The 22,949-nt window shown below is 39.8% G+C and overlaps 1 protein-coding gene across 3 annotated transcripts in view; it reads left to right on the top strand.

Moving 5' to 3' along the window:
- Positions 1-18,588, top strand: part of UBXN7 (UBX domain protein 7) — a 28,457-nt gene extending 9,869 nt beyond the window's left edge. For 2 of the 3 annotated variants that reach the window (XM_081192668.1, XM_081192670.1), the window contains exons 4-11: positions 2,082-2,147; positions 6,158-6,270; positions 11,040-11,186; positions 11,346-11,436; positions 12,018-12,145; positions 12,859-13,249; positions 13,674-13,753; positions 14,432-18,588. In XM_081192668.1, coding sequence (XP_081048794.1) covers positions 2,082-2,147; positions 6,158-6,270; positions 11,040-11,186; positions 11,346-11,436; positions 12,018-12,145; positions 12,859-13,249; positions 13,674-13,753; positions 14,432-14,593 — 1,178 coding nt within the window. In that variant the 3' untranslated portion in view covers positions 14,594-18,588. The remainder of the gene's footprint in view (positions 1-2,081; positions 2,148-6,157; positions 6,271-11,039; positions 11,187-11,345; positions 11,437-12,017; positions 12,146-12,858; positions 13,250-13,673; positions 13,754-14,431) is intronic. The other variant, XM_081192669.1, reaches the window with a different exon arrangement.
- The last annotated feature ends 4,361 nt before the right edge of the window (positions 18,589-22,949 follow it).

The raw sequence follows: 22,949 nt of genomic DNA, 5'->3' as shown, positions 1-22,949 counted from the left end.
TAATGAGAAATGCATTTTCTAGAGGCCAGTTGGGTTTGATGACTGGAAGCCATGTGATAATTATAAGTTACACACTGAAAAGTATCTTTGCAGTAATAAGTCAACATAAGATCTGGTGAGAAGCCCTTGAAGTTACATGAAGCTGCTTACACAACTGTAGGAAATCAGCAGACTTGGGGGCGGTAACTAACATTTGACATAAGATTCATCACATAAGATATTACATAAGATGCACCTCAGTTTTACAGGTGAAGTGCCATAAATAAATTTGCTGCAGTAATGTATTGAATACATGTTAGAACAGTTGCTGTGTTAGCCTGCTGCAAATAACAGCAAATGGGTTCTGCAAAAGCCTATGTCATAATAATGTGTATTTAAGGTGCCCCAATAAATGTATTTAAGGTGTCTTTGCTATAAAGCATCTAAAGTAGCAAAATGAAGTACAACAGTTAGAACATAGACATTCACTGCATGCTTACAATATGGTTAATGTATGCTGTTCACTTGAATGGGATAGCCAATATTGTTAAAAATAAATTTATTTTTAAAAAATTTAATTTATGAAACAAGATAGGTCAAGGGTCGCCCACATGGTGCACCACCGGCACATGTGCCAGCAGAAACCTTCCCATGCATTTATAGCATTTCCTCACTCCACTGAAATTAGATTTTTAAAAAGCATTATATTATAGGCAGTGTTACAGGTCCATGACATGGGGTGTGTGTGTGTGTGTGTGTGTGTGTGTGTGTGTGTGTGTGTGTGTGTTTGGTGCCATTACTCCAGTTTGGAAATGTGTCCACAGGCCCCCCAAAATTGGCCACACATTGCTTTTTAGATTGAATTGTTATTAGAACTAATCTCACTCTCCCTAAAGCTGTCGTCTGCCATTTATGACACAATTTTTGGGTGCAAAAAGAGTGCGGCAAATGCTTTCATTGGCTTACCAGCTATGCTATGCATTATAATCTACTACAAAAGGTGTCATGTTTCGAGCATAGCCTAATTCCTGATTCAATCCACTTTGAGAAATTGCCTTAGCAAATAGCATGTGCTTAAACAAATAGGACAAAATCATGCTTTTACCTTTTTTCTGGGAATTGTTCCTCCATTAAGTATAGTGAGATCAGGTCAAGCAGTGTATGCTGCATCATGCCATTATCAGAAGTGCAGTTGGGGGTTACATGGGTAGCACCCAGTTAGTGCTAGCACCCATATAGGGTTCCACAATCTTCCTACAGTAGTGGAAGAGGACACTCAGGCCCAGAGGCTGAGAGCTGCTCTCTATGGCTCTCTAGTTGACCCCTGGAATTCTCCCTAGGCTACAACCATTCTACAAGCCATAGTCTTCACTTGACTTGCTCCATATCAACCTTGAGTGCTTTTGCTTGGCCTTAATATGTCTTTGAAGTAGATAGTCTCTTTCTTGTTTGGATGAAGAGGAATATTTGTAGAAACCTCTGACTTTAGTCTACTGTACATATTAAAAGTCCTATCTGTTGCTCCATTCAGTTTGCCTCTGCCTCCAATACTGGTATGCAGCCCCTGAAAGGTTGCCAACGTAAGAATGCAACTCTTGGATAGAAAAGGGTTCCCCATCCCTGTCCTAGAGCTTCGTGTTGGAGTTTTCACCAGGCTGGGGAAACTTTATTTTGCTGTACCACTGGCTTTGGATGGGTTTTTTTTTTAATGCCTGGGTCTTTGCTGCTGGTTTCTATTGCTATGTTGCATTTTGCTGATATATCTCGCTGTTCCAGGTGTTATTATTTCTATGATACTTTGTTGCATACTTTTGTATTTTAGTTGTTTTTATGTGTTTCAAAGGCCTTCAGGCAGAAAAGCAGCCTATAAATTTAAAATAATTTAACATCTACAAGTACCCTGATAACCAGGAACATGGACATCATGTCCTGATGGGCACATGTGTGTAACATATTAACATAATGCATTATTGGTATTCTCAAATCACCTGGTCACCATGAGTTCAAATCTGTCTTGAAGCTTCAGCCTTTTCTACCACAAATCAGTTCCATTGAGAGGTTTCTTATGACTAATATGAGTTTTAAATTCTGTTCTTGATAAGCTCCAAAAAGACGCAGACCTGCTCGTTCAATATTTGATGGTTTTCGGGATTTCCAGACAGAAACAAGTAGGTATCTGTGAATCATTGTCTTCACATGCCATTTTCTTTGTTTATTGGCTTTATAGAGGTTAACAATGTGGATCCCTTAGACCTTGTACTATGGGCCACATTGTGTACTCCACCCAGGAGCTGCATACTGATATACACAAAAACAACAACCTGAAATCCCACTAAGGGCTGTTCATGTAGCCATATATGTATAACATAGCCACATATGCATTACAAACATGAGGTCTGTAATTTTTAGGTAAAAAGAGCCCCCTGCATCAGGGCAGGAAGGTCAAAAACAGTCTATGGAAGCCAGCCAAGTTGTTCACTTTTTGGCTGCAGTTGTTAGATATGGTGTAGTTAGATTGAGATTTTTATTTCTTTAATATTCTTTATTGATTTAAAATACTGACATAAAAGATCATTTACAGCAGAGACAAAGAAGAAAAAGGAAAGGAAAAAGAGTCAAGATAAAGAGAGAAAAGAAAAAACTATACAAAAAGAAACTGCATCTTCTCAAATAACAATTAAATAAAAAATTTGGATGTAAAGTTAAATTGAGATTTGAGACCAAATTAATGGCAGCAGCATGGTTTCCTGCAGCATGGTTTATTAAATCCAGAGTCTGCATTTCATTTTGCCAGTAGCAACAACGTCCCCACTCCCAAAATTACCTGTCCCCTAAGCTGTCCTAAGAATTGCCATGGAGGTCTCTGTATCTTTTTTGGGTGGGCTCTTGCTGCTTCATGTTGCTTATGCAAAAACCCTATACAAAGTGAAATAAGACCCAGTCCTCGTATATTTTTCTACTAGAAATAAATAAAACCATTCCTGTTTTACAGTGGTGCCTCGCAAGACGAAAATAATTCGTTCCGCGAGTCTTTTCGTCTTGCGATGTTTTTCGTCTTGCGAAGCACGGTCCGTCGCAACTGCGCCTCTTCAAGCGGCTTTAAAAAAAAGCGCAAGACGTTTTCGTCTTGCGAAGCAAGCCCATAGGGAAATTCGTCTAGCGAAGCAACGCAAAAACGGAAAACCCTTTCGTCTAGCGAGTTTTTCGTCTTGCGAGGCATTCGTCTTGCGGGGCACCACTGTAAAAATATTTTGTCATATAAAAGCTTGTGTTAATGGTTGTGGTGTGTTTGCATAAATAAAAGAAAGGGGAAATTGCTAGCCAAAAGTTTAATTCCAAACTTTTGGAGGAAATAAAATAATGTTGGCCTTCTTTGGAGGCTGTGTGTTTAATACACAAGCCAGGACTGAAATTGGTGCCAAGTGTGCTGAATAAAGTTTAATGTCATATTTTGGAAGATTTATACCTTAGTAGTTGGAAAACAGGTGTTGTTGACCTTGCAGTTACTACTGTCTTTTTTATTATACTGAAGTTGTTTCCCAATTCCTTATTCAACAAAATACTGAATAAATAGCCAATATACTTTACATCACATCTCTGTCACTGAGAAACTCCCCTTTGTGACGCATCATCATTCTCTGAGGCAAAAAGTTGTTTTTGTGCAAAGGACATTAATGAGCAATGACCTTGATCTATAGTTATTAGGCTATCACACATGGCATTAGACCACCCCAAATGACACATCCACACCACCAGGGAAATGAATGTTCCCTATGACATACCATAGAGTTGAGTCTGGTCCACTGCTTTTTGTGCAAGGCAGTGTCAACTATAGTAGCTTCACAAGAAACACTGCAATTTCACATGTTAAGTGAAATGCTTATTTAGTTTGTCCTGGGCATGTATGGTCTTACTTGTTCATTTTCAAATTAGTCACCATAATTGTCTTCCATCTCTTCTTCAGATAAGATGTCCACCATACCCTTTCTTGTTCTTGTTACCACAGTTGGGGAGTTCACACATATCAATGTACGTGAGACCATTTTTCACGCACACGCATCTTGGTAGCTCATACAGTTAAAACTCATTCACCCTTATTCAGCAGATGTGGTACCAATTAAACATTTTTGATGGTGTCTCATGTACTAGTTCAGGTATTTAAGCTTCAATTAGTTTTGAGTATTGCTCAGAGTTCAACACTACAGCTATCAGGATTCTGTCAATTCAGGTATTTGTTGCATTAGTCTTCTTAGAAGTAAACTTTTCAATTAATTGGGGGTTTTTTAAAAAAATTGTCCTATAAATTCATGACTCTTGATCAGCTGTAACAGATGCAGCCCTCATTTTAACATCAAAAATGTTTTTCCTTGTCCCTCAAAAATGCTTTATCATACTTTTCTGTATTGAAACAAGGTGTCAATGATCTCTTGGTGTGTGGGTTAATTCTTAAGACTATGTAAATAAAATTGCCTATGAATACGTGAAGTATGGAAAGTGACACTCAGGGTTGGTTGGTTTACATCCCAACCTGCTATATTCAAGGTAGGTAACATACTTAAGCTTAATATGATATTTAACAGGGTAATGTCTTAACAAGGCTTCATAGTCACAAATGTATTTGCATCTATGTAACTGTTTGCTTTGGATTGCCAGATTCTGTCAAGTCTTCTGTAGTTTATTATTCTGCCTGATTTTGCTATATTGTGGAATATTTTAATAGATTATCTATTAAAATATTCCATCTTAAAATGGAAATAGCCTTTAGTGTTGCCAAAGTGGGCTAAATATTAGACCTTACTGTCCCTTCTCAATTTAAACAGTAAGCCCGCAACTTGTGCACATTCAGCTTTATGTGTGGGACCAAAGAAAAAATAAAATAGAAAGGGGGCACAGTTCCAGGAGAAACTACTTTGGCAGTCCCTCCACCAATGAACCCAGTGAGGTTTGACTATACACAATTTTGGCTTTAGGCACATGTCCATAGTCTAGGAGTACTCCTGGGTTCTAATCTGTCACTGGAGTTTCAAGAGGCCTCTATGGCTAGGGTTGCTTATGCCCTGTTTAGTCTTGTTCACCAGCTTTGGCTGTTCCTCCTAGACTGGGATAGCATGGCCATTATACTCTATGCTCCAGTGATCTTCTGTCTGGTCTACTGCCATTCATTCTGTGTTGGGCTTACCTTGAAGACGGTCCAGAAATTGCAGCTAGTACAGAATTTGGCTGCAGATTGGTTAGTGGGCTGCCTGATGGCACCATGTGTTCACCAGTCCTGAAGGCACTGTGCTAGCTACCACTGAGCTACTGGGCCCAATTAAAGGTATTAGTACTAGCATACAAAGCCCTAAATACTGTAGCTTGGGACCCAGGTACCTAAAACATCACTATTTCCCAATATCAGCTCAAGTCTTACAATCAGCCTTACCTTTTGGTAAGTCCATAAGAGGACTTCTTGGTAGCAAATTGTATTTATTTTGATAAGTTGAAATGGGGTGATGTGCATATAATCCCACGTCCATGTGTGTTGGCAATTATATAAACTTATTTTGAAAAGAAATCACCCTTAACACTTCTCATGTAGAATTTTCAGTTAAGCTTTTAAAATATAACCATGCTGCTCTTAACACTAAAGTGAGGAAAAAAAGAGCATTTTTACCAGTAGAAGAGCTATATTTCAGTAATGCTTAAGCTGTGATTCTATATGGACACTTATATGGGAGTAAGTCTCATTGAGGCCAGTGAGGCATGTTTTTCAGTACAAATGTATAATATTGCGCTCTGAGACTTAAGCTTAGAAATATATAGTGGGCTATCAAGAGAGAGTACTTAGCAGAAAAAAATATTTTAGGATAATAAAAAAGATGCTTCAGACTAAGAGTAATGATAGTCATGTTGGCTCATAGGAAAAATTCAAAAGTCCATATAAGGGCCAACCCAATATGTCATAAAATGGTCTTCAAGCTTTCAAATTCCCCACAACTCTTTGTTAGTATGTTAAGATGTGACTTCTATACTTTCTTACTCTCCCCTTGTTTTTTTCTTCTACCTTTCTGATTTCATCTTTTAAAACAAGCTTTCTGCACTTTTAACAAATGTTTTGTTTATAGTTGCCAAAAGCAGTTTAGCATGTTGGAGTAAAAATGTTGTTCACCTCCTATTTTTCTTCTTCTGGGCTCTGCAGTTCGGCAGGAACAAGAGTTGCGGAATGGAGGAGCAATAGACAAGAAACTCACCACCCTTGCAGATCTCTTCAGGCCTCCAATTGATCTGATGCATAAAGGAAGTTTTGAAACGGTAGGTTGCTGAGCTTTGGTATAGTTTCTCTGTGGTAGCCTGGACCCAGCTGCATGTGAATATGTGTACATTTGCAGCCTGATAATTCAATATGATGCTTAAAGAATTCACTTAAGCATGATGGCAACGAGTTGTATTTATGTAACTTGGACACAGAAGGCAACTTTTAAGCAATTTGAATTCATTTTTGAAAAAGTACCCTTCTGCAGTTGTGTTCCTCTGCCATCTTCTATATCCTCTCCCCCCCCCCGCCCCTTTCTTAAGATGTGTTGTCCATAACTGAGCAATATGTATATTTGTAACTAATTAGGGGTATAAGTAGATGCCTTATACTGAGTTAAGCCCATTAGTCCATCTAGCTCACTATTGCCTACACTGACTAGCAGTAATTTTTCAGGGTTTCAGATGGGGGACAATTCCCAGGCCTATCTGGAGATGCCAAGGATTGAACAGTGACCTTCTGCATGCAAGATAGATGCTCTGCCACTGTGCTATGGCCCTTCCCAATATGATTGGAAATACTCTGGCTCAGTTCGTAGCTCCATTTGATGGGAAAATCCTGTTTCTGTTCATTGGGAAACTGTGTTGCTCTTTCTCTTTGTCAGGCTTGTCCAATCCTTCTATCGGCCACTTGTTTTGATATATTTGGAGTTTTGTCCAAAGTAGAGAAGGCTTTAAGTATATAATGTCATAAGCTGAATCCTTGATATTTGGGGGTCTCTGTTTGGCTGGGTTAGCAAGGATCTTTGCTTGAAATCCTGAAGAACTGCTGTGAACAAGTAGGCAGTAGTGTGCTTGATTGGTAAATTATCTGTCTTGTTTTTAATTAACTTCTTATATCATTGAGTTTTCAGTGGAATTTGCACACAAGTAAGTATGTTTATATCTGTAGCTAAAGAACAAAGTAGGATAACATTAAATAATTGTCATAAAAACCTTTTTTTATCACACACTTTACACCCATTAAAGAGGGCTCACAAAACACCCTTCCTATTTTATATAGCATTAATATGAACTAAACAAAACTGAATGTTAATCAAAAAACTTTAGTTGTTGGGTATGCAGAATAGGTCAAGGATGCATGCCTAATGTTCATATCCTTGGTTGCAAGTAGCATTACTGTTGCAGCTGCAGAACTTAAACAACTTCTATATTTTTATGTGTAAATAACATCATACTCACTCTTCTAACCCTTCCATTTCTGCATATCATTGAAACCACTTTCAGAAATCATTTTCTACCAAGATCTGCTGTACTTTTTGCCCCAACTTTGTGCTCCTGAAACAAGGGGTATTGAACAAATTGTGTATAAGCTGCTCTTAGGTCGATAATGTAGCTGGTTTCAAAGGTTCACATTCTGTCATCCTCTTCCAGTTCCTTCTAATTTGTGGTAGTATTTCCTACTCTCAGTCATGACACCTCTTTCTGTCCTGAGTAAAAATCTGCCTCTAACTTCTGTGTCTTTAATGGAGTCGTTCCTCATAAAGCTTCATATACCTGCATCTGATTAATTTTCCTTCAGTTTTTGATCTGGCATTGCCTTTTATATTAAAATGTTTTATGTTCTTGCTTGCTGTATAGTTCCTTTAGGCAGGGTCTACTCTCCCCCACCCTGTTTACTATATAATACGATAGAGATTTACAAAGTAAGATTCTAGTGGGTTTCTACTTCAGGGAGACTAATTCATATCAACACACGTTTTCCAATCAATTCTTTCTACGTTATGTGCTGGAACCTCATAGTATTGCATTGAAAGCACCTTTAGAATCTACACCTTTTAATGAGTAAAATCATTTTAGGCAAAATAAGAGTGAAATGTTTTGGGTTTTTTTTTAAAAAAAAACAAAATAAGAGTGAAATGTTTTACTGATTCTAAGCAGTACTGTACTTTTAACAAATCCTCATTCGGCCATGAAGCTCACCGGGCGATCTTTGTCTGGTCGCCAACTCTCTGCTTTCAGGGTTGTTTCAAGGATAATATGTGGAGGAGCATTATGTGCCACTTCAACTCTTTGGAGGAGAAGTGGGATAAGAATAGAATAATAAATAATGCATTTTGTTATTTTGTTTATGATAAAAATTAGAAGAAGAAACTTGGCATGAGATGCAACCGTCTCATAGTTTTCTTGCTTCATAAGAGGAGCCACATTTTCACAAGAGTTTCCTCTTTTACATAAACGGCTCACACAGCTAGACCACTGGCATGAGTTGGTTTTTCCATGTATTGGAATGGGGAAGAGAGGAAGCAGATGGAAATTCCCAGCACTTTATCACCATTGATACCCAGTATGCAGTTACATATTTCTAAACAACTGTGAATGCAGAGGTAGTCTGGTGCATCAGTGGTGGTGTCTTGTTGAGCTTGGAGGCCCTTTGTCCATCACAGCTTTAGGAATGTTTATATTCTGTAACATTAATTACTTCAAGTTGCTTTCCTTCTATCTTCTTCCAGATCTAGACAGGTTTGGCAGTATATCAGTTAAAGCAAAAAGAAACCAGTATCTTTTATTGTTTCTCATGTTCACACATGAGAAAATGAGTTTCAAATCCTTGCTTGGTAGTAAGCTAAAAGGGTAATTCTGAGCCAAGTCAGTACTTCAGACTAAACTTTCTGATAAGATAGTTGTGAGGCTATACAGTATTTGAGAAGAGTTTTAAAGCATCCTATACACTGCAAAGTGATGTAGAAGTGATTGATAAGAGTGCTTCTTTTTCTTCAACAACTTGGTATGTTCTAAATTTCCTTTACCTTCTCTGTATAGTTAAGAATTTAATCAGCAACCTATCGGCTCAAGCTAGGATGCAGTCATTTTTTTTGTTTCATTTATGCCCATCTCTCTGAGTTGAGGGGTTTCATACCCTTATAAAATGTAGCTTTATAGAGAGAGAGAAAACAGGAAATATGCTAAGGTTGTAGCAGTGCGGAGCAAAAAATAGAAATTCAGTTATTAAAATTCAGTTATTAAATTAATTTATTAAGTTCAAGCATCCATGTCCTTTTGGGAATACTTTGAAAATTTGCTACAGCCACTTTGCCTAAATTGGAGCAGATGTTTTACTTCTATTATTGTAGCATAAACCATATATCAGTCTGCTACAGGTTATAGAAGCAAAATACATTACCCTGAATTCATGTATTGGCAAATTCACTAGTTATATACAATGTGAGCACTAAGTTTGCACATTTAAAGAGATTTTTGAGTTTGCACCATGTGAATTTCTAAGATATACTAGCTTTGAAAATTGCTGTGTTATAACAATAAATTATACATACATTTTAATAGCAGTTGGCAGGAGGAGTCCACACTTCACTGTTTAGGTGTAAGCAGTAATTCTAATCCAAGAATACTATTTCAGCTTTCAGTCTTAAATGCCTACCGTCTGCCAACAAAATCTTAAAAACTTAGGGTTGTATTCAGTGGTGTTTGTGTGCAAGTGGAACAAATTCTACTCACACAAAAGGACTTTACTCTCCTCCCTGTATCTTTCTGAAATCTGCTCCAGAGACTTGAGGACACTTCAGACAGATTGAGGGAAGAAGAGGAAGGGTAAGCCCTGCTGTGTGAGTGGAACTTTGGATTATGCGACTTTGGATTCAGTCAAATAGTTCGTGTATCAAATGATTTAAATACTTTTCACATAATACAGCTAAAAGATTATTTAATGTACACTTATTTTTTGAGCATCTAGTACCAAATGTTCATTTTAAAACGTGGTAATATTTAAAATTCCAGACCTTTTTCGTATGTAACACCCTTTTTCTTTGATTGGGAGAAATGACTTGTTTGTTTGCTGGCCCATGCAAAAGTATTGCAAAGCATAGCTATGAAGCGTGATTTGACAGTGTGTCTGCAATCCACAATTTATCCCGTTGATCACTTAGTAGTCAATAGATCAGATACTTCACTTTTACAAAGTGAAATCTTATTTTCCAGAAAGCAAAATCATCAGGAATTGTTTCCTTTTTGTGAAGAATTCAGTTGGTGCAAACCCATGAGTAAAATCTCTTTTAAGGAAGCCCAACCATTTCCCCCCTATTTATTCAGGAAATATGAGCATTCCAAATTTTGATATAGCACTCTTTTTTTCAACAGGTATGGCAATTCAGCGATCAGAATTACATTCTTGATCAAACTCCTACATTAACTTGCAACCAACCAATCAGGCAATGCCAGCTTTGTGACTCAAACCAGTAAGATCTCTTCCTGCAACTTCAAACCCTACCACCTCCCCCACTTTCAGTCTGAATTACCATCAGAAAGTGGCTCTTGGTGCTCCAATAATATAAAAAAATAGCATATACAAACAGAAAACCAGAGGGAATGAATAATGGAACAAGGAACTGCTAGTTTATCAATAATGCCAATCCACCACAATTTTGGCTCTTGAATTGACTTGTCTGTCTTGCGGTCAGATCAATATAACTCGTTTCCTGTTCTTCATTACATAATGTTTTATTCAGGTTCCACTCTTGGGTTTGGATTTCCATACCTCAACACCCCCCCCCCATGCTTTCTCCCCAAACTTTCTTATGCTTGACATGTTGACATTCAGCAGTTTGGGATAATCACCGTGTGATCTTTAGTAAGACAAGTTGACCTGCAGAATTCTCTAACCCTGCACACCGCTTGTCAGGCTGGTTTGCAGATTACCTTTTTGAGTCCTGATTGAAGCCTGCCACAATAAGTAGAAGCCGTCATTGCTGGCATTGTTTCTTGCTAGACCTTCATTTTTGGCTAATGTTCCTACTGTTGTTTCCTGTCTTCAGGCCAAGGAGTGTGGTCAGATGCAGAACAAGTGGCTCATGATTAACATACAGAATGTGCAAGATTTCGCCTGTCAGTGTCTCAACCGTGACGTTTGGAGCAACGAGGCTGTGAAAAACCTTATCAGAGAGCACTTCATTTTCTGGCAGGTGGGAAGGCTGCTTTCCTCAGTGACGAAAAGCTTAGTAAAAGAGCCAGTATCTGGGTTACATTTAATTTTTATTTTAGCTATGTTGTGGCTCCAAGTTGGGCTATATTGTGAAATTGCTTCTTCAAGCATTTAAAAGGAAATCTTGGCTGTTCCATAGGTGTACCACGACAGTGAGGAAGGACAACGATACATACAGTTCTACAAACTAGCCGACTTCCCTTATGTGTCTATCCTGGACCCTAGGACAGGTAAGAGGTGAAACACTTGATTCTATTGCAGCTATGGGTATTTTATAAATAATACCTAAAAACCTTCCTTTAGAAATGATTGTAAACTGGGAGCTGATTGCTTTGTAATCAAGATTGCTGTGTTTCAAGGTATATCTCCATTTAGCTCAAATAAGGGAGGGATTTTGCTTTCTCATCTTTTTCATGATCTTCCCAGAGGCATCTGACTGCTTTTAGAATGCAGGACCAGAGTATGATCTAGCTGGGTCAGTGTTCACTGTTCTTCTGCCCATGTTACTTTAAGTCCATTAGGTGCAGTTGGTTATTTGATATCTGGGGTTAAGAGAAAGATTAGCATTTATTACTTTCCAGCCACTGGAATTGATCCTGCTGTTCCCTTCACAGAATCGTTTTGCAAGTATGTTGGGAGTCCTCTTTAAATAACACATATGAGTTAAAATCTCCAGCATATTTGCACTGCAAATGTAAATTCTGTAAAGTCAGTGTTTCTATTTTGTTTCATTCTGTCTGCTACTGTTTCATTCTGTCTGATATTTTGAAACTCCAATTATTGAAGTATGGTTTATTACTATTTTAAATAGGACAGAAGCTAGTTGAGTGGCACCAGCTAGATGTAACTTCTTTTTTGGACCAAGTGACTGGGTTCCTAGGTGAGCATGGACAACTGGATGGACATTCCACTAGCCCTCCCCAGAAGCGTTCTCGTTCTGTGAGTATAATAATTATAATCGTTGTTGAGCTCCTCCAACTCTCCCATTTTTACTGGGACATCCCAGAATTATGGAAGCAGCCCTGGCTTATGATTGTATCCTGGGATGTCCCCGGATTTCATCCAATAGCTTAGAAAAGAGCAGGGAACCAAAAGACAGGCACACACATGAGGAGGACTGAAGCTTCCTGAAGTATAGTGCCACTTCCGGAAGTACATCACTGTGGCCCTCCTCATGCGTGTGTGGCAGCACACAGCCAGCAGTGGCACACAGATGAGGGGCAGTGCGTGGTGGAGTGCAGTGGCAGGCACTCATACACACAAGCCAGTAAGACGGCATGCAAGTGAACAGCAGTGGGATGGTGCGGGAGGGTGGTTAGGTGGGCAAGCGGCGACAGCAGCTATGGAGTGCAACCAGGCAAGTGTCCACAGGGTGATGGGGGATGAGTGGGCAAGCGGTGGTGGCGTAATGTGGGGAGAAGTCCCAATTTCTTCTTGGGAAATGTTTGATATCCTAATGGGATTTTCTGATGGAGGACAGGTCATAATATTGATGATGATGACATGCTCCACATTAACATCCAAAAAAAGGTAATACTTTGCTTTGTAAGCAAAAGTATTCATAGAAAGGAGGAATAATTTTCTGTTGTCTCTGTCCTACTTCTCAGTGTAATATAATGTCTCCCTTTTTGCTTTATGGTCATATTAACTAGGAGAGTCTCATTGATGCGAGTGAAGATAGCCAGTTGGAAGCTGCCATCAGAGCATCTTTGCAGGAGACACATTTTGACTCTGACCAAGTCAAGCAGGAAAGCAGATCAGATGAAGAGTCTGAATCGGAGCTTTTCTCTGGAAGTGAGGAATTTATTTCTGTTTGTGGTTCTGATGATGATGAGCCAGAGAATCCTGCCAAGTCTAGGAAATCTCCACATAAGGATTTGGGCTGTAGGAAAGAGGAAGGCAGAAGGCCCCAACCTGAGCCCACAGCAAGGACTGAACCAGAGGTGGTAACAAACCACCGAGGACTATCTTGCATGGATTCTGGGGTAGTAGAGGAGATTGGGGCTAAGCCAGAAGCAGCAGTGGAGGAACTTAATGTGAACGGTAAGTGTGGTGGTTAAATGTTTCCTATCATTAAAAAACTAATGTTAAATATTCAGTCTGCTAAATCCATTATGGGGCTTTTATTCTGGTGGTGAAGGAATAGTTATTAAAATATGAATCTGCTTTATAGTGAGTGAGACCATTGGTCCATATTGCCCAGTACTGTCCACTCTGGCTGGCAGTGGCTCTTGAGTTTCAGCCAAAGGCCTTTCCCAACCCTGCTAAGTGTATCTTCACTGGAGATTGAACCTGGGACCTTCTCCATGCAAAGTATGTAGCTTACCACTAAGCTATGAGCCCTCACATGAACTCGAAACTTTTTGAAATGTGTACATTTCCATATTGATATGTACTAAATTATCAGCACACAGATTGCTAAAGCTTGTTCATGTATTCTGTTTTAATTGTGATTTTCTTCTATTAGGACCAAAGGCACAGCTAATGCTAAGGTATCCAGATGGGAAGAGGGAACAAATTTCACTGCCTGAACAAGCTAAGCTTCTGGTAAGTAGAAGTGATTGAAGAATCACTGCTTTTTTGGTCTTAATGTCCTTTCCAGTCTCTGTGTGCATTTCAGACATGCTTTTGTTTACCTGGTTTTTCCCCACTTACACTTCTTATAGTACAACATATGCTTTCCCTTTTCATGTGTGACTTCTAACCACCTCTTAACAGCCTAGTCTTCTGTCAGGTCTCTATCCAAGACTGGATCCCAAATTCTTGACTAGAGTTTTCTACTGTCCAAATGTCCTGCTCCAGACAAATTGGGCTGTTTGTTCTTCATACTACCTTTTGCTAACTTAGGCATTCACAACACAGTATATGCCGTGATAACAGCAATGCCATCAGAGTGTAGGTTAAAGACCTACAGCAGCGATTGCTGCCCTTTTGCTGACGTAGCTTTCCATAATAAGTTGTCATACATTGCATTGAAAACTACGGTATCCAGCAAAGTAGTGCAATATTTCCATTTGCGTGGTGGAACTTCCTGTCCCTGTCATCTTCCTACATCTTCTCTGGAGGGTTGGGGGAGAGTTCTAGGGCTGGGAAACCCCAGAACAGATTTAGGAGAGAGGGTAAGTTGTGTTGCACAGTCCTTGTGCTAAAAGAACTGTATTGGATACCACCCTGTTGTATTTTGGTGCTGCATCATTAAGACACTGGTCTCTGCTTTCTCTCCAGGCTCTCATCAAACATGTACAGTCGAAAGGATACCCCAATGAACGTTTTGAACTCCTCACCAACTTTCCTCGAAGGAAACTTTCCCATCTGGACTATGACATCACATTACAGGAGGCTGGTCTTTGTCCTCAAGAGACTGTCTTCGTGCAGGAAAGGAATTAGTACTCCCAGCCTTGCCCACCCATGTTATCTTTGCCTACAATATTAACTCACGAGTGTGCAGTTGGCTCCATGGGATTACAGAGCTGAAATCAGGCAGCAGTTTGCTGGCTTCTCTTTTCTCTCCCGCCTTTCATGCTACTCTTAGCAAATGAACCATATGGAAACAACAGGATAGGTTTGCTTGGCTTTGACGCTGGAGGAAGGCATGTTTGCTGTATCAAAATCAGAAGCGCTGTCTGTATATCAAGCATGCTGGGGGCACTGAACAGCCAGAATAAGAAAAGTTTCTCATTCCCCTCAGAAAAAAAGAAATATATTTTCTTTAATATATTTTATTTTTCAACCGGTCACATGACCAAATATTCTCTTTAGAGAAACATTTTAGCATGTGCTAGCTGCATTGAGAAAGCTTTTAGTCCCCACTGCCATGTGCAGGATTAGGTTTTCAGCATGCAATGACAAACAAGTTTCCCCCCCCCCCCTGGGGTACCAACATATGCTGAAAGTCGAATACTGCATGCGGTGGCAAGTGCACACAACTGACTTGCCACAGGTTGGCATGCACACAGACTTTAAATGCAGTTAGCACATGCCCTGATGCTTGTGTCAAAAGTCTTGTCCACATGTGGAAAAAAATATGGAAACAGCTGCCCATCCATTGCCCATTGTAGCCCTTTGGGAGTCATCACAAGCACAGTTCCCAGAAAGGCGCAAAATGAACCACCTTAGAACATATGTTTGAGTTTATTTGTATGTGTTCCTTTTATTGCAGATGGGATGAGTTGCTTTAAAAGAAGGTGATGTAGTCAGTAGGTTTAGTATAACCTAACCGTTGTGCTCCTAACCCTCTGCTTGGTCTATAGCTTCAGGGCTTCTTCTTTCCTTGTCACAATTAAAACTGGGGGAATGCGGGATTGATTCTCATCTTCTGTCAGGATTTTACCATCAGTGGAATATGGCAAGGTACTGACCATGAATGTAAAACTTATTAAACCTCTTCTGTCATAACTCAAAAGCTGTTTTCATTAACTGTACCTTTCTGGAATTCTGTCAACACTGGGCTTCAGTGTATTTGTACAGGTACTCGGCTCTAAGGAAAGCCTTTCTCTTGTGCTCTTCTGTTAATTTAAAAACACTTAGTTAAATTAAGATGCTAACAACATAAAATAAGATAGTTTCAAGCAGTAATATTGGTGTTCTTGAAGCTCAAGTTGTTCAGACAGCTACTTGCCACTATTTGTTGTAATTGTCCATTTAATTACGGTAGGTATGGTGTGGCTTCCTCGGCTTGGTAAAACTTGCTGTAATCGAACCCCAGTTCAAAAGATGGTTATATTGTTGCCACACACTTGATAAGGTCCCACAAGGATCATTCTTGCAGATTAAAATGCTTATACTACATTGTACAGCGGAAAAAATTAACCCCTTGCTTCTCTAAGGTGTTGGTGGATATTTGACCACAAAGGCCATAATTAAAGAACCACACTGTTGGCAGTGTGTAAATTCACAAATAAAGTACATTACCGGAGTCATACTTGAGTGCTGGTTCAGAAATCTAGCTTTTGACAAACCCCCGAAACTTCTTTTTTAAAAAAACACCAGTGCCAGCATACATTTGATTTGCATAGTTGATGATCTTAGCGAAGGATGAAAGGCGACATTACCTGTTAAAACTAAAAGTGTAAAGTCAAATAATTGCCTGGTTAGTTACTAGTTTGTAAAACAGAGACTCACACACTCACCCTATATATTTGTAAGGTGCATGTTACTCTGAGGAGAAGATGCTGTTTGCACTCTACTGCTTTGGTTAGATCGCAAAGTGCAATTATGGAAAGAGAACTGAATCCATCGCGTGTCATACTCATAATAGGTCCAATGGGTTGTGTCCAATGTTAGAGTAGATGCATTGACATTAATAGACATGGCTAACTTAGGTTCATTAATTTCAGTGATTCTACTCTGAGTATGACTTGGTTGGATAAAATTCTGCCAAGTTGTAATAGTATTACTTTGTCCTCACCCCCCATCCCATAGTCAACACCAACTTACTTATTCCCCAGCTAAACCTTTTAGGCATTGGTTAGTGCAAGCCTTTCACTGCTTACTGACCGTAACTGTTGCATTCATTCTAAGTACACCAAGCATAAGGAGCCTTATGTGCATTTCCCACTCTCTTTTCACCAGCAGTAGGTTGGCCCTTTCCTCAAGATTTAATTTAAAGCTGGCTTGTATCCAGTGGTGGCTTTGCTTTAGCAGAAGTGCTTCCACTTGTGGAAGTTGGGGCACCTGATTTTCACTGATGGCCCCTACCCTTCTAAGTCTCCCCAGATGCTGCTTATGGGGTTGGGGAACCCTCCAGAACAGAGTGGGGCCTGCAGTATGTAAAGGAATTGATGAAAACTGGGTAGCCAGACTTGAGCTAGCAGAAGCACTGTCTGCTAAGCCATTGGTTACAATCCACTGCTTTTAGATGGCTTTTACAAAATGCTTTGAAATGGGTTAGGTAAGCGTCCTTTTGGTTTTAGTCATTGTTAGTCATTAAGCTAGGCATCTTTCAGCAGTTTACTTCTTCTGCAGCATCTTTCAAAGTACACAAGTGACTTGCATGGTTTCTGAATGATCAGATCCTACTGAATGGATTGTAAGATCTAGGGAGTAGACAATTTGTGCAAACTCTCGCTGTCCTTATTCCACATATCAAGCTCTAAAGAGAGACTGAGAATGGGGCATGGGGGTGGAGAGATTGAGTTTCTGAGGCACCATTTAGGCAACTTACTGATGGTTTAAAATGCCTTTTCTACGTACTAGGTATTTCAGATGAATTGGTTTTTAATCTTTCCTATGTTTTACTGTATCCTTGAAGCAGTTCAGCAGCTTAACAGGCATGTGATACAGAATTGTTCTAAGATATGCAATGTATTGGGGTGAGAAGGTCTTGACACCAGTGTTCCTGTAAAAAGTGCCTTGAGAGCAGAAAAGCAGCATATAAATAAAAAGGCGTACCAATTTGAAACTTTAAACTGTACTGTTCTTAATAGTGTGCTCTTACAGGCCTTGTATTTCAGCATGTACTTTTCAAGAAGATATTTGGACTCAAATTGTTTAAGCTGTGCTGTGCATTTGAACCTAGTTTTTGATTACCTCCAGGTGCCTGCAGATTTATTAACAAGATAATCCTCACTGTGTTAGCCAGAATAGCTTTTCTAATGTTTCAATGTTAGCAAGGCTGTGCTTTAGTTCATTTCAGGGCCCTAGATTAATATTCAGTTCCTTTGGTGGATTTGCTTTGCTATGGAAGCTTATGATGAAGAAGCAAATGTGTACGTAGGAGGCTTTTGATACCCTTTTCTCTCCACTCCACCCCCCCTCCACTGCAACACTATCAAATCATTCCTGAAACCTGGATTTTAGAGAGAGGTCTTTGATGCAACACAGGTAAACAAGGATTGTGAAGCTAGTTTTTAGTGGCAAGCATAGCACATGGAAATGTTCCAAAATGTATATAGATGTACCACGTTAACACTAATAATGCTACAGGAATAATACTGAAAGGCAAATTCCAAAAAGAATTCTGAAATTAAAAATAGAATGACAGGTTATGGGGGGGGGGTTGAGGTGTTAAATTACAAACTATTTAAGCTGGGAGCATATGGTTTGGATACTGTTATAATCAAAGTTATGGTACCCTTCAAGACATTTGGTTGACTTTTTAATGTTGGGTTGCGATCTTAAAACTTTATAGCTTAAGCTATGTAAAACTGATCTGCTACATTTTCAGTAGAAGCTGTTTCCTTTGTAATTATGAGAATTCTAAGATGGGTGGGGAGAAGAGAAGATTTCAGCTTGCTGTGATGGGAAGGACCAAACTCAAGGCAACCTCTGATATACATATATATAAATATATATATACAATTGCTGCATTTTTATAAATATGTGTAAATGCCCTTCCTACTGTAATATTATGATCCTGGAAATAAAGCAGACCTTTTCACTAATTCTTAGCCTGTTGATTTTTAGAAGGGAATAAGTTCTCCTGGGATACAAAAGGAAAAATGTGTTTTCTGTGAAGGCAAATTTTCACAGACAAGGACCTAACTCTGTGTGTCTGCCTGCTGACTTTCTAGTAAATAAATGTGTGATGCCAAGGGTGGGCATATGCTATCAAATGATTGTTTCAATATGATTATTGCCTCTACCCCCGTTTCTTTTAGGTAGGACTTCTTTTATATCAAAGATTAATACACTGCATTAGAAAGTGGAGGATTTAGAGAAGCAACCATTCTGACAACAGATGTCCTAACACTTGTGGTACTTCCTGTTGCAGGAGTGTTTAGGAACTGAAGCCCCAATGTTCACATTTAGTTACTGTAGGGGAAATGCATCCAGAAGACAAATCATATTGAGGAATTAGTTATCTGACATGGAGCCCTTCCTGCCTCTGTTCCTTCCCCCTCCCCTGCTCTTGTTAAGTTTTCTGATGGTGTGAGAACAGTCTTAGATGTCTTTAGAACGTTGGGAGGAGGTGAATCACCCCCCCCACACACACACACAGCTGCCTCATAAGTTGTGGGTGATAATGCTGGGTATCTTCTTTGATGTTGTACATTGTTTTGAGAAAGTGAGGCATTGGGAGGGGGTGGCTATCTATAAAATCAGACGGTTTGGGCAGAGTTTCTTTGAAGCTTTTCACAGACTAATGGGCCACAAGGCCATGCAATCTGAGGCTATCTGGGGGAGTCTCTTCGTGCTTCTTGAGGGCTTCCAGGTGGCAGATTGAAGTGCTTGCCTTGTATGTATACACTGCTTGCTGTTTTAGAATAAAACCTTTAATCTCAGCCACTTGTGTGTTTTGTATTACTTCTGAATCTCATTTTAAATGAACCACCTTCCCTTTGGCAAGACAGTTACCTAGGTTATAAATGTTGTTCAAAAATTGTAGACATGTATAGTGGGGTTGAGAGGAAGGGGACACCGCTCAGTTCTGCTGTTAGAAGCTGGCAAAGCGTCCCCTGCCTGTTCTCAGTTCCCTTAGATTGAGTCAGTCATTAGTCGGGCAATGACTATCAAGGATTTGTAGACAAGGGTAATTTCTAATCCTGTTTGGAACCTTATGCATGCAAAACATGCTTGGCCATTGAGCCTGTGGACATATTATGTAGCATTTGTTAAGGAACTAAGGCAGGTTTCCTCAACATCAGCCCTCCAGATGTTTTGAGACTACAATTCCCATCATCCCTGACCACAGGGCCTGCTAGCTAGGGATCAGAGTTGTAGGCCAAAAACATCTGGAGGGCCGAGGTTGAGGAAGCCTGAACTAAGGGTTGTCGACTATTGTTTCCTCAGAGTAGACCCATTTCAAGTAATTATCATTATCAACTTAGGTTCATTAATTTCATTGCGTCTGCTCTGAAGAAACTAGTTGAAAACAACCCTAAATGTTTAAAAGACATGCTATAAAACATTTGCCTCATTTAACAGATGAGGAACCTGAGATTGTGACTAGTTGTAAAACATCTGGAAATCTGCACATATTGTGTAATAAGGGTCAAAATTGTACCTATATTAAAGAGGAGCAAATGTTTCCTCTTCAATGTGCCGTGATTCCAAGTGTGTGCGAGAATGTTATGTTTCAGAAAGCAATAGAGTACTGAAGTGGAGACTGAGGCAACTCACTTGCTCACTCATTGTGGTTCAGAGAGTTAAAGTTGCCTGACCGTATTTTCCATAGTCGTGTAAACCTGTACATTTGCTAACGAGATTGCAAGAGTCACACTGGGAAAGAACATGGAAACTGCAAGTTACGCTGATACAAGGGAGGCGTGATTGTGGCTGCTAGATGGACAATTCTTACGCAACTTCAAGATTTATTTTTTAAAGCTGACAAATTTGGAGTGGGAGGAGAACCAGGGCACACCCACTCTCTTTAGGCAGCAGTTCATTTGCTCAATAATAATCACGTGTGATGCAAGGTGTACTGCTAATATAGGAGTGCTTAAATTATCAGATGAAGAAATATGTTGAAAGATAAGGATGGCCCAACTTCTTCAGGGGAGTGGAGGCAGCACTCATCTTCCCTAGACTAGACTTTATCAATACTACAAATACATCCAGGTAATATCAGCCCAGCAAACATACTGAACAACATGCACTAATTCCACTCCTACCCACCCATGGCAGTTTGAAATCCCCACCTATTGTTTATTTAACCAATACTGTAGTGACTCTTCCACTGTTTGAATCCATGCCCTATCCTTTTTTCAAAAAAGGATTTTCCCTGAGCAAGGCTCTTTCCCCCTACTAGACCCCAACTCCAGTTCTCCCCAGCCAATATAGTTACTGGTCAGGAATGATGGGAGTTGGAGCCCAGGAACATTTAGAGGACCATACATGTGTTATTAATGGTCTAGAAAGACCCAGAGAAAGGTCTGCAGTGCATACCTGCCCTCTCTGTGGATACTGTGGCAATTTTTGTAGAGAAGTGCAAGTCCAGGATAAAGCATGAGAATGAAACTAGTCGTGGATGAGCCTCCGCCTCTGGCATGATGTGTGGTTGGTTCCTCCTTAATCTGGAATATTGGCCTTAATAAAGAGGCGCTCCTGGACCGACATATGACAATGTGCTGCAATCAATCAGCTGCCAAAGGGACTGAGCTTGGCTCTTTGAAGGTACAGTGGTACCTCGAGTTACAAACACCTCAGGTTACAAACGTTTCAGGCTACAAACTCCACTAACCTGGAAGAGTTACCTCAAGTTGAGAACTTTTCCCCAGGATGAGAACGGAAATTGTGTGCCGGTGGTGCAGCGGCAGCAAGAGGCCCCATTAGCGAAAGCATGCCTCTAGTTAAGAATAGTTTCAGGTTAAGAACGGACCTCCGGAACGAATTAAGTTCGTAACTAGAGGTACCACTGTATCTGAATGTTTTTCCTGAAGCTTGAGATTTCTCACAACAGCCGGGAAAGGAAGGAGGAGGACAAGGTACTTTGTGCTTTCATACGGTTTTCAAATGGTCGTTTTTCTTCTTGTCCTCCCCTGTAAAATAAAAGAGACGTGTGTAGCCTTGGCTATGTTATTCTGTCTGTTACCATGTCTGTTATGCTCAACAATGAATTTAACAGCAATTTATGCCCTCCCGCCTCGACCGAGGTTGGATGGACTTTATTTAAAATTATCTTTGGATTGGACCAGGAGTGTGAGGGAGCAATGCAGAGCAAGGTGAATGAACGGCTGCCGAATAGATCTGGCAAGAGGCCGAATTTGAGAAAAGATTTTGTTTTTAACTGTGTGAGGAAGAACTCCAGAGCGGAATTTTAATGGCGGAAACTGGACATGCACTCTGTGAGTTATTTATGGCCGCAGCTCGTACACTAGTCAGTAAACAGCGGAGGGAATGGAATGTGACTTTGTCCCGTCCAGATTAACACTGCAAAGAACTGAACAAGGGAAGATCGTAATTAATTCTCCCAGCACACCAGGTCTGACACAACAATGTATATGAAGGACTACAGATGTGAAATGGAATTTATATTTATAAGAAGTAACAGATGCACTGTTTGTAAGGAGGGAAAAAATGTGGTCAGCTGCAAGAATGGACTAACAACAAGTGAAGGATCAATTTGACATTAAATAAGAGATGATGCAGCTATGGGAGGAAATGATCGACATATGTTTGCAACAGGAGCGGGAAACCTGATTTTAATAAATTGTATTAAAGTAATTGAGTTTGATCTGTAATAATTTGGAATACTAATTTTAAAAAAGAGAGAATAAAACTAGTCATAGTTCTAAGGATGCACCATCATAGTTATTTTCAGGGCTTTTTTCCCCCCAGCTGAAACTTGATGGTTCTGGCACCTCTCAGGTGGGTACCATTGCCATTCTAAGAGAATGAGGGAGGTGTTCATGGTTCTCTTTTTCAAGAGAAAACAGTACTGGTTATTTTATGCCCTTTTTGGTGTGTGTGCAGGTTTGCTTTGCTAAAATCTTGCTTTGGCAACTGGCATTAATGGTCAAAAACATTTTGCTGCCTGAAGTGGAGCAGGCTGGTTCTCCCATTAGGTAGAGTGAGGCAGCCGATTTCACAAATGGCTTCGCAAATTATTAGTTAATTTATTATGGTTACCATTTTTGTGTTAGAGGAGAAGAGAGGCTTGTTGGTTTTTCTGCCTCAGTTCCCCACAAAATGTGGCCTGCCTTGGGTACTTTACACACTGAGCTGTGGGGGTGGGAGGCAACATATGCTGCTCTGTCTCAGGCAGCAAAATATCTTTGAGTACAAATATTGCCCCACTCTGCTAGGCCATCACTTTAAAATTCTTGCTATAGCATTCAGGCACTCAATCTGCAATAATAATTTA

This window comes from Podarcis bocagei (genome assembly GCF_964188305.1).
Source record: "Podarcis bocagei genome assembly, chromosome: 4".
Lineage (NCBI taxonomy): Eukaryota > Metazoa > Chordata > Lepidosauria > Squamata > Lacertidae > Podarcis > Podarcis bocagei.
The sequence above is the reverse complement of the archived record's forward strand: the minus strand, read 5'-3'. Positions and strand labels throughout refer to the sequence as shown.